Source organism: Stegodyphus dumicola, chromosome 5 (assembly GCF_044657685.1).
Source record: "Stegodyphus dumicola isolate Sdum_Otavi_A_Nest chromosome 5, ASM4465768v1".
NCBI classification, from domain to species: domain Eukaryota; kingdom Metazoa; phylum Arthropoda; class Arachnida; order Araneae; family Eresidae; genus Stegodyphus; species Stegodyphus dumicola.
In genome coordinates, this window is record NC_140772.1 from 148,245,462 (window position 1) to 148,262,005 (window position 16,544).

At 31.2% G+C, this 16,544-nt stretch overlaps 2 protein-coding genes across 2 annotated transcripts in view; one reads left to right on the forward strand and one right to left on the reverse strand.

Annotated features, from left to right (window-relative positions):
- LOC118205062 (ketosamine-3-kinase-like) overlaps positions 1–11,616 on the forward strand; it is an 82,559-nt gene extending 70,943 nt beyond the window's left edge. Inside the window, exon 8 of the mRNA XM_085817189.1 lies at positions 291–11,616. Within this exon, the coding sequence (XP_085673315.1) occupies positions 291–360 (70 nt within the window). The 3' untranslated portion in view covers positions 361–11,616. The remainder of the gene's footprint in view (positions 1–290) is intronic.
- The window catches only part of LOC118205063 (E3 ubiquitin-protein ligase RNF10), an 83,640-nt gene continuing 78,161 nt past the window's right edge, over positions 11,066–16,544 (reverse strand). The window contains exon 17 of the mRNA XM_085817185.1: positions 11,066–11,400. Coding sequence (XP_085673311.1) covers positions 11,324–11,400 — 77 coding nt within the window. The 3' untranslated portion in view covers positions 11,066–11,323. The remainder of the gene's footprint in view (positions 11,401–16,544) is intronic.

Sequence of the window (16,544 nt, forward strand, 5' to 3'; positions counted from 1 at the left end):
CAGAAAATAATTTAATTTTTTGAAAAATTTGCAACAAAAACAATAAACTGCAAAATTTTGTAGTTTTCTGTAGGGTTTTGTCATCTTAATTTAGCAAGATGATAATATATAATATATTTATGTATTTTTTAGTTTCCTCTGAAGATAATTTTCATCTGATTTTGAAAAATATATAGTTATAATTTTTCAAAATAAAACAAAAGAAATATTTTCAGTATATAATTTTTTAAATTGAATTTTTGTATGTAACTAAAATAATTTTTATTTATTTATTTATTTTTGTCTTAAAGGAACCATTTTGGAGGAGGATACAGAAGTTCTTCTATATCTATCATGAAACGGATTTTAAAAGATTCATGAAACTAAACTAGTCTGCCTGATAATTTCACAAAATTCACTATTAGGTAGTGCAATTTATGCCATATAAACAGAAAGCAGTGTCTTTCTAATGTGATCTAAGGAACTACTATAATCGTTATTTTTTTATGAAAATAATAGCAATATATGCATGTAAATTGTTTTACTAAATATTTTTGTTTTTATGATAAGTAAAATCGTAGTTCTTGTAATATGCTGTTACATTTTTTAAAGTTCTGTTGTGTTCTTTTTTTTTTTTTTTTTTTTTAGATACTTTTTATGTTAAAAGTTGCATGGATGTATGTAATTTGTTGTTTATTTTATTATTTTTTTTTGAATACTCAAAATTTATTTTTTAAAATATTATATTTGTTTTAATTATAGCTGAGCCAGCTGAAAAAATTATTAATCATCTTCGCATTTAGTAGAGATGGTAAATAATTAATTATATTTGTATATTTTGTGTAGTTTACACATTCAATGAAACCTTAATTGTAAATTTTATATGGAATTCAATTGTCATAATTCTACATTCAGATGGAGAAGGTTTTTGTAGGATATAGTTTAAGAACACAAAACAAGTAACTAAAAAATGATGCTACTAATTATCTTGGGAGGGGGGTAAGAAGGCATAATATTTTATATTTGAAGATATTTTGATTGTAATTATTATACAGCCAAAAGATGCATTACTTATAGTTAATTATTTGATTGTAATTTATTATGAATAGTAATATTTACATCTTCAGCTCAGACACAAATATACCTGAGTTTTAAAACATGTGTTTTGCATCATTACTCTATGTGTTCTGTGTCTTAAATATAGCAAATTCTATACTACAGGATGAGTAAAAAGTATGTTATACATTTGATCACATCATATGATGATATTTATGTCTTAAGGAAGTGCCACTGGAAAGCCAAGTCTACAAACTGAAATATAACATTATTATCTCAGACTACTCCTTGTTTCAAAACAGCCCTTCTACATTAATGCAACCATAAATTTTTCTGTGTTATTTTTTCTGGATATTTCTTATTTTAACCCTCTGAGCGGCCAGGGTTTTCACTAAGAAAGCACAAATTTCCCAAGATTACTATGAGAACAAATTATTTTTTTGATTTTAGTGTAAAAATTCTTCTGGTATTTCATACCTGGATTTGTTTTCTTTTGATATATTTCGTTAATTTCTTTGACATATTTTAATATGCACGTATATATACATTCTTACGGATATCACAAAAAATATTCTAGGCCGTATATATACAGCCTTGCCGCTTAGAGGGTTAAGGATTCATTTCCTCCCCTTTGCCTTAGTCAGCAAAAATTATGCTGCATTAAAATCAAATCTTTCCAGTCACAGACTTATTGGTCTATGTTGCAACAGTAGCTTGGTCCTTACAAGTGCTTATAGTTCCTTATATTTGAAAACAAAATATAAAGGCCCTTATAGGTGCTTACTTTTTCTTTAAAGTCCTTATTTTTTTTTGTTTTTAGTGCTTATTTTTTTTTTTTTTTTTGCTTTTAGTGCTTTTTTTTTTTTTAACGAACGTGCTATTTTTCCCCGTACCAAAGCCGAAACTAAATAAACAACTTTTCTTCCTAATATGGAATTTCAGATGGTGAGTCATACTCCCGGAAATAGCTTTTCCCCCTTTCTCTGCATTAACCTTTGGTGTGCACGAAGAGTACAGACAGGTGCCCGTCATTCTATTGGTCAAAGAATTGCGAAAGCAGTAGAAAATTCCGCTACATTCGGCATTCTTTTCCACCCACCCAAATACTACACACGTTTGAATTTCTATCAAGATCTTAAAAATTTGCATTCTCCTTCTGCTTGGTCAGTTCATATTCGTGTTTATTATGATCGTTATGCTTATATTATGAGCATATGTATGAATGTTTATAATAACATAGTTGCAGTAACTGCTGAAGTATAGTAAACTTCCAAAAATGGTTGTGTTTTAACACAGATTAGCTTTCTAAGGAATAATATTCGGAATGGCTTAAATAAAGGGAAAGTAATCGAATAGTGAAAATAATTTCATTTTTTTGGCCAATATATTATACAGTGCGAAGGTTGGGAGGTCTCCCCTTTCTCCGCAAAATCTTGAATATTGAAACTGTTACAGTTCGCTGCAAAACAAGCAAGACTTTTTTTTTTTTTTTTCTTTTTTTTCTTTTTTTTGGTTACTTTCCAATCTGGACTGAATAGGACTAAAAGTTCTGCGGTCTACCAACCCAAGCGAAGAATGATTCTATTCCAGAAATTTAATGCCGTCTGTTGAAAATTAGAATGAAAAACGCCCCAGTTATTTAGTTCTTTATTCTCACAATAACGGCAGTTGTTGATTCCGATTGCGTAATATCACTAGGGAAGAATTACGGCGCATGTATTGTGCAATAACGTTTGCAATATTTTGCAGAGATAATTAATTTTGATGTTCAGTCCGAGATTTGTTTATGAACACTTACTAACTGAAAGAGTTTTACTGTGCTTGCTAAGCAGAATATTTTTTAGTTCCGTTGGCCTATTTTTATATGATGCACATATTGAAATGTCAAAAGCATTTATTAGCGGAAAAATCTAAAGAGCGGCTACAGTCTACCCACCCCCTTCCGCTCCTTCAAGTTACGCTCGACTGTCCAAATATTCACCAATTCCAAGTATGCGGGTTAGTTAAGCTTATACTGTTAAAGATGGTTGCATGAAGCAAATTTCTTCAGAAATGTTCCTCTTTTTTACTTAAATTACTTTGCTTGCAATTTCTGTTAAGAGAAAACTGATATACAATGAAAATTTAGAAAATGTTCAGAATTTAGATTTAAATTATTTAAATATAAATATTAGTGGAAAAATAAATTGTATTTATTATTATGTTCCAAATGAATACAATAAATATGCCTTATTATTACTTATTTTCTCTATTTTGAACTGAAATTTCATCATTAAATCTTGTAATATAGTTTAGTTCTTCAAAGTTTTTTTTTTTTTTCTCTCATTGTAAACTAGTTCTGTAAATTGAACTATTATTTAAAATTAAAAAAAAAAAAAAAAAAAAAAAAAATAATTTTCCATGGTTAAGGTAATGCTTATTTTTCTTAATAAGTACTTCATTTCTCATATTTTAAATTACAATTTTAATTTTTAAGGTTATGCAGTTGTGTATGATGTAATTAGACAGGTGTTATTTTTTTTCTTAAAATGTGCTTATTTTTTTAACTAAAATGTGGTTATGAACCCTGTGGATGATGACATGAGCTTTGGCATGTGACTCTTATTCGAGATGGAAGGGAGAAAAAGAAGTTTATAATTGTTGTTGTATTTATTTAGTTTAATATATTATTTACTTCTTCTCTTTAAAATATATACTAACACAATACATTAACTTGAAACATGTATAGAGGGTATGTAAACATTTTTAGAATGATTTCGAGGCTATTTAATTCATGTTTAAAATCCAAAGAGTGTGTTTTAAAATGCTCGATCTAAAAGCCTTTTATCTGGACTAAGTCTGTATTGTGATTTCCATGATAAATGGCTTTTCTTAAAATTTCCAGGGATATTGACTTCCATTCCTCTTCCACTCTTTACAGAGTCCATCAATTGTGGTGGGTTTGCGCTTAGAAAAAGCTCTTTTCAAGAGACCAGAGTAACAATAGTCCATAGATGAAACATCAGGAGACTTGGAATATGTTGAAAAAGTATCTGGTTGTAACAAAAGATTTCCGCAAAAGAACTTTCTTAATAAAGTTGGGGGGGGGTGACATGAAAGCAGCACCTTTAATGTGGATAGTAATCACCACCCAAATCTATGGTTTGTTTACCAATGGTTTGTTACCAATGTTTTGGTAGTTTCTAAAAGCCTTCGGCCCAGAAACTTGGTGGCCACGAATCCAAAAACACATCAACGTCATTTCGGACGTAAATGATGGTTCTAATCTGGTAGCATGATAGTTCCATTTCAGTCACTTTATAGTTAATGATAATGATATTTGTTTTAGAAATTTCATAACACAGAGTTCTAAAGCAAACCTCTTTCTTTTAAATGGCAAATATCAAGCAAGATGCTAGTCCGTGATCATGCTGGTATGAAGGGAAAACGTCCACTTGGATTGCGGTGCAAAATGGTAATGTTCCATCAAGATAAAGCAAGACCATATGTGTCTGCATCCACCAGGTGGACTTTGTACGGACTTGAATGGGATCTTTTGCCATACCCACCATATAGCCCCTGTCATAGTCCTTGTTTTTGAACTTTCAGTACCAAACCTTCACAGTGTCATGTAATACAACATTACTACCTAAAATAAACATACATTACTACACATGATTTAGTGACATTTTGCAACAAAACTGGAAGTAAATGATGGTTCTAGTCTCGTAGCATGTAGTTCCATTTCAGAAACCTTGTACTTAATGATAATGATATTTTTAATATATAAATTAATAATTTTTTAATATATAAATTTCACAACACAGTGTTATAAAGCAAGCCACTTTCTTTCAAATGTCAAAAATTGTTTGACAAAATATGATTAAACATGCCAACGCGAACTGTTTGCACAGACAATATTTGCAGTGGCAGGAAACTTGTTAAAACATTATATATACGTAGTACTTGTATTAGTCTTAATTTTTTCAAGAAATGCAGTGGTATTTTGTGAAGTATGACTTGTACTTTTGTTTAGATGAAGTTTCAATCTTTGCAAGTCAATGTAGAATGTCAAATGAATTTCTTCTGTAAAACATTTTTTTGATAGTACTTTATCGTAACACTTTTTTTCATGCTTCTTATTTTTAATTTCCCTGTGTGAGAGAATTAAGTGACAATCATATACTTCTTACTGATACTTTCTTTTCATTGACAGAAGCAGTTTTGTGAATGTTTTCTGTAGCTTTCGATAATAAATAGACCGTCCCTTTTTTATTTTTGTTATTTACATAAACCCATGCATCATCAAGGTCCACAATGCAATTAATTCCATTTATCTTTTGCTAAATAATTTTGTACTGGGTTGACAAATTGTTCTGTGTGGAACCACATGCCTTGGTGAAAAAGTTGCTGAATGTTATGTTTTATAGCTTTTTTAAGTTATAAATCTTGTTTTATTATTTAATTTATTGTTTCTACTGATGTATTTAAATATTTTGCGATTGATTAATAAGTTGGTGGATTTTCGACTGTTACCATTATTTTAACTTTAGAAACAGTACATACCCTTTTCAGGTTTACATTTGGAATCTTCTTTTCATGTAAAAATAAAACGATTCATGATTATTCCCTTTCAATAAATACTGATGTTTATTTTGCACTTAGAAATTTTAATAACATGCATTTTATATTTTTTAACTATGGAAAAAGAATATCTTTGGAAGATAACCTTTAAAAGTAGCAGACAGTATTTCACACTTTAAATAATAAGCTATTGCTAGAAATTTATATCCCCCCCCTCCAAAAAAATTAAATTGTTTATTGAAATCATGCTAAAAATGTGTAAACACCCTGTGTAATCATTCTGACTCTTGCTGTAGAAATTTTTCAAAATTAAGACCTTCAAGAGTAATTATCTTCTCTCATAATTCTAAAAAAACACAATTTTGGTTTTTCTAAATGATTTCATTTCCATCATTGTTTTTTTTAGAACTGTTATAATTTTTTTAACACATATAATGAGTTCTTTGTACTTATAATGTTAAAGCATTATTATCTTAAAAAGCAAAGTCTCATAAAACAAATCCATTTATTATTTTCCATTCTTCTGTAGACATTTTGTTGATTTCCTGTGTTATTATCTTAAATGGGAAAAGTTCAAGTTCTTGCAAATTCAGCTTTTTGAAGGCAGCTATCTATTGCTGCAGCACTGAATATTTCTGTAAAAAAAAAAAAAAAAAAAAAAAAAAAAAAAAAAATCACATGCTGGTTCCTCCAGTATATCTGATCCATAATTGGAAATTTTACTTTATCATCATTGATTTACTTGAGCTTTCTTGTTCTTTTCTAACAGTAAAATATTGACTGTTAGAAAGTACGAGGGCCATCCAGGAAGTAGATTACGTTTCCGTCTGTGTCCGCTAGGGGCGGGGCTCGTGCGGCCATCTTGGGGTCAGAGCGTTGCGCAGCTCAGTCTGCATCTAGCCGTGCTAGTGAGAGGTTCGTGCTGTGCTCCGTTCAGATACTGTGACGGTTTGAAATGTCTGCGTTAATTGAAAATCCCGCGAGCTGCGAGGTGCGCTCAGTAATAAGGTTTCTGACTGCAAAAAACTGTAAACCGATAGAAATCTATCGGCAGCTTCGTGAAGTGTATGGGGACAACATTATCACTGAAGGTGGAGTGCGTCAGTGGGTCATAAGATTTCAAAATGGCCGAACCAATGTTCACGACGAAGATCGAAGTGGGAGACCCAGCATAGTGACCGCCAAACTTTCTCGAAAAAGTCGATGCTAAAGTCCGTGAAAATCGAAATTTCACAATAACGGAACTTTCTTTGAGTTTTGCACAAATTTCGCGAAGTTTGTTGCACGAAATCATCAGCGAAAAGCTTGGTTACCACAAGTTTTGTGCAAGATGGAAGGCAAGAAGAGGTTGAAGGCGCAGGCGGCCGAATTTTTCGACGAAGGAATTTCCAAGCTCGTACATCGCTACGATAAATGCCTTAATTTGTATGGTGACTATGTAGAAAAGTAGTATTTGAGTGTGGCTTTCATCTGTATATAATAAAATTTGTTTCCTATACTTTGTTAATTTTTTATTCCAAAACGTAATCTACTTTCTGGATAGCCCTCGTATTTCAATGAGCAGAGGCAGAGAAGTTTTTTCAGTCTCTTTCATTTCATGTATCAACACTTTTGAATTACAGAAATTTACCTATATTATTGTAGAGATGTTAGGTACTTAGAAATTGCTAATACCCATTTTCTCCACTTTTTGTAAGTTTCACTTTTAAAAGTTTGAAAGACAATTCTATGTTCTGTAAACTACATTTTAAAAATATCTTCATAAGGATATATGTAGTTAATTTTTACTCAGTTTGAGACTGAACTTTTAAAAAATTCTTCAATAGTTCATTTTTAAGAACAGTTTGAATAAGAGATGTGATAGCTATCTAAAATTATACTGTTAGTTTCTTTAAGAATGTTTGTTTTGTCTCCAAAAGTTAAACATTATCATTTCTTAGTAGCTGTGCTACAATGCAACTAAAAATACCATGTGAAAAGATTGAGCCTGCCTTTGTTATCCTCCTAAATGTCCTATTATTTCTAAAAAAAAATTAACAAAATTTTACATCATTTCTTGCTAATGCTATATGGCTAAAGACACTGACAGCTTTCAGATATATTTTCAAAACTAAATGGATTAAATCTCTTGTCTACATGGTAATTCTTTGACTGAATTAAGAGTGAAAACAAAATATAGGAAACTGTATCATGGTGCCATGAAAATTATAATTAAGTTTGCTCGTACATATTTGCATAAGAAAGAGTTTTAAACATTAATTTAAATGAAAACAAAGGACCAAAATTGATATATGTTCTGATATCAGACTTCAGTTTCCCAGCATACATCCAAACATAGAACAGCTGGGCAGAAATTGTCTGGCTCATGCCATTGTTTATTTAATTTTTAGTCAATAAGATAAAAATTATCCAGACTCCAATTACTAAAAACAAATACAGTCAAAAGTCGTTAATCCGGACTCCTCGGGACTTCGGCGATTCTGGATTATAGATCATCAGTTTAAATCTGGTAAGATGGCATGCAGAAATTATAAAATTAAAAATATGAAACCGTAATTTATGAAATAAAGAACAATTATGATCTAAAGGGTATCGAAATTTTTTTAAAAAAAAAGCTTAATATTTATTTGTTTACTTTATTAAAAATTTCTTTTAATGTAAGTTGTTTAAGTTTTATGTGATAATACTTTCTCTTTAATTCTATTAAACTGACATAATTTCTTGATTTCATGATTTTCAACACTTTTTTCACATTTTCCGGAGTGACTGCTTCATTTGGCCTACCTGAGCATGCCACATCATTTGAACCCCGCTTGAAATCAGCATACCAATGACAAATCGTTGTTTTCGATGGAGTAGAGTCTGGATAACATTTTTCAAGCCATTGCTGAGCTTGGACGGTATTTTTGCCCATTAAATAGAAATGTTTGGTCAACACTCGGAATTTGTTTTTCTCCATTTTGTCCCCAAATGCACAAGTAGTGTCACTATCACCACAGTAGCTTTGCTGTTTCCAGTCCGAATGCCATGAAAATCGTACACGTGCCATTTGAAGGTTAGTTTTTTCGAACAACGAAGTCAGGTTGATATTAACCATCTGTCGGTTAGTTCCGGGACTTATTAAACGATGTGTTAGCCATAAAAAAGCTACAATCTGAAGAATTAACAGGAGGCGAGAATGCAAGAATGTGATGTTTGCTCTTTCTGAAACGGAGGGGTTATTGCATAAGGAATCATTTCTTCAATGAAGAAAAGAAAAACTAGTTTGCTAGACAATAATGTCTTAGTGGGTTCAATATATGTAGATCCAAAATGCCAAGTGTTGTTGAATGACGAACAAAGACAAAGAAAAGCCACATGTGACCTTTCATTAAGAATGAATTTATTCTCCGAACAGCTGGAGTATTCAAATCAGCAGTCAAACTGTAGACGTTGCAGCTGAGTCTCTATCATCCTCTTCCACTGATGAATTAGATTTTGAGAAATATTTGGATAATATTGAAAAGGCTAAAGCAAAGTGAATGAAAATATAGAACCAAGAGCCTTTAGATACAAAAATGAAAAAATACAAACAAGATTTCTGCATGGCCTTTGAAGAAATATGATTGCACTTGCCAGACATCTCTTTTAGAACTTATAAAAAATCTATCCTGAACAGTTAAAAGAAGTAACCCTAACAGTAACAGTTCTTCTTCCTACCTCACATTAGTGTGGAAAGACTCTTCTCAGCTCTGAAGTTTATCAAATCGGATCTATGGCCCTCCAACAAAGAATAACTTGCCAAAGCTTATACTGTTTCTTAGAAATAACTAATGCCAGTTTTTCCATTTCATAATAAATGCTAATTAATATAAATAATTTGCTATGTCATCCATTTTTTTTCCTGTAGTATCTATCACTTCTTTTATATTAAAAAAATAAGCTGTAACCCCATGTATATATGTTTATATATATATATATATGTGTGTGTGTGTGTGAGGGAGTCAGAGTCTGTCATTTTCCCTACTGACTCCACAGCCCTGCGAGAAACCGCTGAGAGTAATCTTAAAAGACCTGCCAGACACTGTCAAAGAAGATGCTATTTTTAATGACTTGGAGAGAAGAAAATTTCCCATATTAAAGGCGAAACAATTCCAAAGAGGAAAAGCTAAGAATTTTGAAAAACGTCCTATCTTCCTACTAGAGCTGAAAAAGAATCAAGCTAGTTATAAGTATTTCTGGATAATATTCAAAAGGCTAAGACATAGCGAATGAAAATAAAGAACCAAAAGCTTTTAGATATTAAAAAAAAAAAAAAAACTGAAATGTTTCAGATTTTAAATTACGTCCAAAGGGGCGTTTTTTTAAAGTTTTGAGTGTTACCTTTATTTATTAAATATCATGTTCTTTGCACTTAAACCAAAAAATTCAGTTCAAGAGCAATATCACAAAATATTAAATTAAGCATATCTTTAGAATTTCCGATATACACAGTCTCGCGAGCTGGAGATAAAAGTATTTTTTTTCTATATAACAATGCCATTTCTCGCTTTTAAAGCATTAAGTTTGTAAATCAAAAATTTGTTAAAGTTTTACAAAATATAAAATCTATAATAAAACAAATTCCAAATTTGGGATTTCAGATGCCCATATTCGCAGTAGGATTTCGTCATTCAAAATTCGATGGCTCTATGTACCATTGTTTTATCACAATGCGAGAAATAGACAATCATTTATGCAGATTTTTCATTATTTAATTTCTTCAAATATAATGCAGGACTCTAACATTTTGTGGCAACAGTTTGAAAAGTGAACCGACGTTTATGAGTCCGACGCAAAACGAAAACAATAGTCCTTCAGGGACAAAGCCCCTTTGGACTAAAAATGAAAAAATACAAACAAGATTTCTGCATGGCCTTTGAAGAAATATGATTCTGCTTGCAAGACACCTCTTTTAGAACTTATAAAAATCTATCCTGAACAGTTAAAAGAAGTAACCCTAACAGTAACAATTCTTCCTCCTACTCACATTAGTGTGGAAAGACTCTTCTCAACTCTGAAGTTTATCAAATCGGATCTATGGCCCGCCAACAAAGAATAACTTGCTGAAGCTATACTAATTCTTAAAAGTAACTAATGCCAGTTTCTCCATTTCAAAATAAATGCTAATTAATATAAATAATTTGCTATGCCATTCATTTTTTTTCCTGTAGCATCTATTACTTCTTATATATATATATATATATAAAATCTGTAACCCATGTGTATATGTTTACATATATATGAGGGAGTTGGAGTCTTAAAATTCCAGGATTCGAACTAGGTCATTTTCCCTATTGACTCCACAGCCCTGCTGATACACCCTGTATATCACATGTAACCCATGTAAAAGGGACCCATGTCACTTCTCACCCATGTAAAAGGGATGATGATAACAGGATGTGTGCAAAAAGAAAATATTTTTTTAAGAAATACCAAAATAAAGATATTTCAGAGTCAAAACAACTTTTATTTATTTATTTACTTATTTTTTTTTTTAACTTGGCCATTAACAAATGTACATCACAAGTAACAAACAAATGAAACATCACAGAATAATATTGCTGCATTTACTGACCTCAGTTTTATGCACATGCAGTCTACAGGACAATTTTTTATTTAAATATGAATTTGTCAAAGAGCTTCATATAGCAACTAAGTTTGGATATACTGACTCAAGACGAGCATCAGATAAAACATACAAAGATCACTTGTTGCGACACATAGAAGTAGTAAACAGAAGCTGTTTCTTTCCTTTCTTCTTCTTGGTTTTTTGTTGGTTTTCTGAAGAAATTAACATAAATGCCGTTAGTAATGAGTTTACTATCAATTAAATCAACAGAAAAATAATTTTTTTTTCCCTCTAAAAACCAAAACATGTAAAGATTTATCTCAGAATATTTTATGTGAACTTTTAATAACATCTAAAATTCTTTAATAGGACTAATAATAATACACTAACTGCACAAATACATTTTTATATATATATATATATATATATATATATATATATATATATATATATATATATAAAAAAAAAAAAAAAAAAAAAAAAAAAACCAACTAAGCAATATGAATTGACATAACTTGAATAAAGTTGCAGTAGTATTTACTTATAAATTAGACTAATTCCTGTGTCACTTACTGTTGGTTTCTTTATTATCTTGATCATTTAGTGTGTTTTTATGTCATTTTTGAATTAAACAAATTTACTTTCCATTTTTATGGAAATCAAAGCTGGAAAAGAACAATCAGCTCACGATATCTGAACATGAATAATAGCAGCAACCAATATCTGAACATCAATTAAATGCATCAACAGTGGTACTGAACATAATTTTAATGCATTCACTGCATGGAAGAACACATTCAAATGGAACTGCAGGTTATCACCTTATACAACATTGAGAAGGTTTGCTGTCCCACACAACATCTGACAATTATTTGTGTATGATTTAACCATGTATAAAATAATTCAGAAAAGATGTTCAGTTTATATACGGATATAAACTTTTATTTAATTTAGAGCATAATCTTCACAATTAAAATTTTTGATATCTTATATGTCTAGTATAAAAAATGCCCGCATTTACTTCGGAAATCTATATACAAGTAGACAACAGCTTGCTTTTATAGTCTCTAATTTAATACTGCAAACCCATTTAAAACACTTCAAAATTTCAGAGTTAGCTTAACTAATATACAATATACACTCCTGCTAAAAAAATAAGCAACAAAAGAAAATATGGAATAAAACAAAAACTATTTAATGCATACACGTGAAATTGATTGGTAACAGATTGGTAAGGCATTATTAGAGTACACAGCAAACAACAAAACAAATACATAAAAAAAATGTATGTATTACAACCATCATATCACGGACGACCAAATGGGTTGGAAAAACGTGCAATGGAAACGGGATTTAAGCCCGTGATCTAGATTGTCTATAAATACACGTCGGTTCCTACTGCAGTGATAAAAGGGCGCATACGAGGATGTAGAATTTTGTCACAATATAGGACAGCTGTGGCAGAACCACCTAGAATCCCGTAGAGTTCTGTATAGCTATTTATTGGTATTCCAACTCATACAGTAAGTCTTCTCCTCTGCAATGGTCTTTTTCGAAGCTGTTTGCCGCCCCACAGCGTGTCCCTGGTTATCTCCATATCACTGCCCTTTGTGAATCCTACTGGATGTTAAATCGAAACTCATCCGTAACAAGTATGTGGGCCAATTGCTCTGGTATTCAACTGCAATGTTCATGGGCCCAATTCATCCATTCGATGGGGACAAACAAACACCTACCACTGGTCCTCAGACATGCAGTCCATATTCAGCCAGTTGATGATGATCCCCCAGTGTACAGAATTTTTTTTTACAGGGCTTTTGATCCCTTTGGTAGTGATTCCACAGCCTATTCATGACACTACAATGCACATTCAGTTCTCTTGCAACATCTCTACAGCCCTCCAATGCATTCATCGTGCAAATGGTGTCTTTGGCTCATGCTTGCCACCTTGGCTATCTTGTAATACACAGAACTTTTGCTGCTTGCAAACTGACACATATATACGGCATGACTCTCTGTGGTGAGACTGATTGCACTTTATGCTAACTTTGATTGCCTATTTGCATTTAGCAATGTAAATTGTATGTTTTAAGTCCCCATTTTACATTTGTACCCTTTCTTTTAGTGTATTTCAAGAAATGCACAAAAATTAATTACTTGACAATTTGAAAATACTGAAATATTCTTGCAATACTATCTCAATTACTTTTCATCTGTGCTAAACAGTATTCACCAAAATCAGATAATTTGTAGATGATTTGAATATAAAATATGGCCATCAAACAGCAATTATGAGATATACTAAAACATGTACTTTTTTAATTACTAAAAATGTTTCTTAATTTAGTTTTTAAGTAACAAAACTTCAATTCCAGTCAGATTTTTTGTAGGACAATTCAAATATAGAAATAATGGAGCTAAAACTAGAATACCCCCCCAAGAGTATAAAAAATACTTTAATTTGAAACCTTTGATAAAATAGCATTAGAAAAAAAACCTGACCAATATCTAAGAAATGTTTATTCATAGGTAAACATTTCAATCTCAAATATAAAATAATAATTTATGTTAGAGATGCATAACCTGAGGTCTGTGAGTGGTCAACTTATGGTCCGCCGAGACCTTTTCTAAATTTTGTTGCGATTTGACATTTGGTTGTCTGTATAAAGATGGTTGCAAACAGAAAACAACAGAACAGTTTTCAATTTCTTTATTAATAAAAAAAAATCCCTTTCTATAATGCCTGCCCATGTGATCAGATCAGGAGCATTTTTGATATTTTCCATGGTTGTGTCCTGTGAAAATTAGAGAAAATAAAGGTAAGAAAAAGATGTCTAGTATCAGAAATAAAACATTCAAATATCATGTTTTCATCGCTCTTCCAGACGTTCTCCAAAAAGTAAGAAATTCATCACAAACTTTCTGTAAAATACATCCATTACGTGTTGATATCATGGAGACATTTTTCATTTTGTCACACATTTCTCGAATTTTCTAGAATCGTGGGTCTATAAATCTTGCCTTCAAATCCTTCTAAACTTTTCATGCTGTAATTTCAAAAATACTAAAGAAAAATTATCCCAACCAATTCTGTAACAGCAAAAAGCCAGAAATATTTTGAAAAAAAAAAAAAAAAAAAAGGAAGGAAAAAGTGTAAAATTAATTTTATAGAGAAAACTGATGCATATTCTGAGAATTTTGAATAATCTGAGACAATTACATCGGAAAAACGCTTACTATGAAAAAATTAAAAAGAAGACATTTAAAATTAATTACATAGCTAATTTTGCTTTTACTAAGAGCTGTTTCGTAAATTATGCTTTATAGCTATATACCTTGTTTATTTTTCAGATTAAAAATATTGTATAATAAGTTGCCAAAATGAAACTTTATAATATGACAGCGAAAAATAAAAATGTTTTATTTTTATATTATTTTTTAAATATAATTCTAATATATTACCATTATTTTAATGAAATTTATCAATGTTATGATGTTTTAAAAAAATCGCTGAAAAATTCTCAGATCTCGGAATTAAACATTTTTTATAGAAACTGATCTTAAAATCACCAAACTGTTGACAAGTTGTCAAATTTAGAACCATTTAATAAAAGAATTCACAACCCCAAAAGCGAAAAGTTGTTTATGAACTCTTTATTAGAAAAAAATGAATTTTGAAATGCTTATGTTTCACTTCTTGCTTAGAAACTCGAGTATCCCATCATTTATATTAGAAATAGAAACAAATTATAACCCATGAACCCATTCAAAAGTTAACCATATATACGTCAGTGAATTGCCAAAAATATTCCTCCAAAATGCTAATTCACACTCAAAATGGCAGTCGTAAAAACAGAGAGAAATTTCAGATGATTAAAATTAAGGACATTCTACTGATTTTGGCCAAAATTAAGGACTTTTAAGGACCAAAAATCGATTTAAAAAAATTTAAGGCCTCTTAAGGACCGTACGAACCCTGGGCAATTAATTCAGCACTATATACAAAGAAAGCATCATGCTGTCATTTGCTCTCAGTATAGTCTCCAATCACAAAGGATGCTCCTACATGATCAACTTGGAACCATCTGTATATACAGGAGTGAAAGTGCTATACTTATGTCTATGCTCACAAAAAAGCTGTCTATATACAATCTCACTAGTATTTTCCTTATGAAAATGGTGGAAAATCGAATTTGCCGGCTGTCCCAGGGCACAAAAGAAACCTCTAAAGAAGAAACACCTCTAAAGAAAGAAACACCAGAGAAAAATGCTAGTGATAAAGTAATAGCAAAAATCGGATCTTTATGCTTGTCAAATGAAATTTTTACGCAACCATTGCAAAAGGTAAATATTTGCATTGCAAGTAACGAAATCCAAGCCATAATTGATTCAGGTGCCGAGATATCTGTTATAAATCCGAAACACATATCAAATTTCTCTATTGAGAACAACTGTAATATTGACCTAATTTCTGCATTCGGAGCATATCAGCTAAAGTGGCTAGAATTCCTATATCCATCAGAAATACTAATAATCCTAATTTATTGAAACCTGTCAAAATATTAGTAGCTTTAACAGAAAAACTTCATATTCCCTGCATAATTACTCCAAATGTTTATGATTTATTGACCTCTGAATGACATCTGCTTAGCACGAATCGTGATTGCGACACAGTGTCTCATCGCAGATACCGGAAATAAGGAGTCAATAGTCAAAACAATTCGAAGGTGAAAGACGCGCTGATTTATTTATGACAGGAGGAGAGCAAAATTTAGTCATAAGTTGCATTCAGGGTGAAAATGAAGATAAATTAAATGGGAATTAACATTCGGACAGCAAAAGGAATGTGAGACATTACGCAATATCTATAAAGACAAGAATTTCCGGAGAACAAGTTAGTCAATTGGTATTACCTAAAGTTAGAAGAGAACAAATTTTAAAATTAGCTCACGAATCATTTAGGAATGAGAAAAACAAAAGAAAGGATTCGTTATTCATTTTATTGGCCAAACATGTCACGAGATATTGAAGAATATTGTAAAACTTGTAAGGAATGTCAATTACAAAGCAGAGAAAGAACTAACGATCCTATACCCATAGTTCCAGTTCAGAGGCCTGAATTTCCATTTAACACAGTAAATGTAGATATAATCGGTCCAATTGAACCTCCATCAGCACGTAAACACAAATATGTACTATGGTTAGTCAACCAACATTCTAGGTGGCCAGAAGCTGTCCCTTTGTGAACTATTACAGCAAAATCAACATGCGACACATTATTAGAAATCTTTATGAGAACGGGCATACCTCGGGCAATAGCTAGCGATCAAGGTACCAATTTTATTGCAGAATTAAC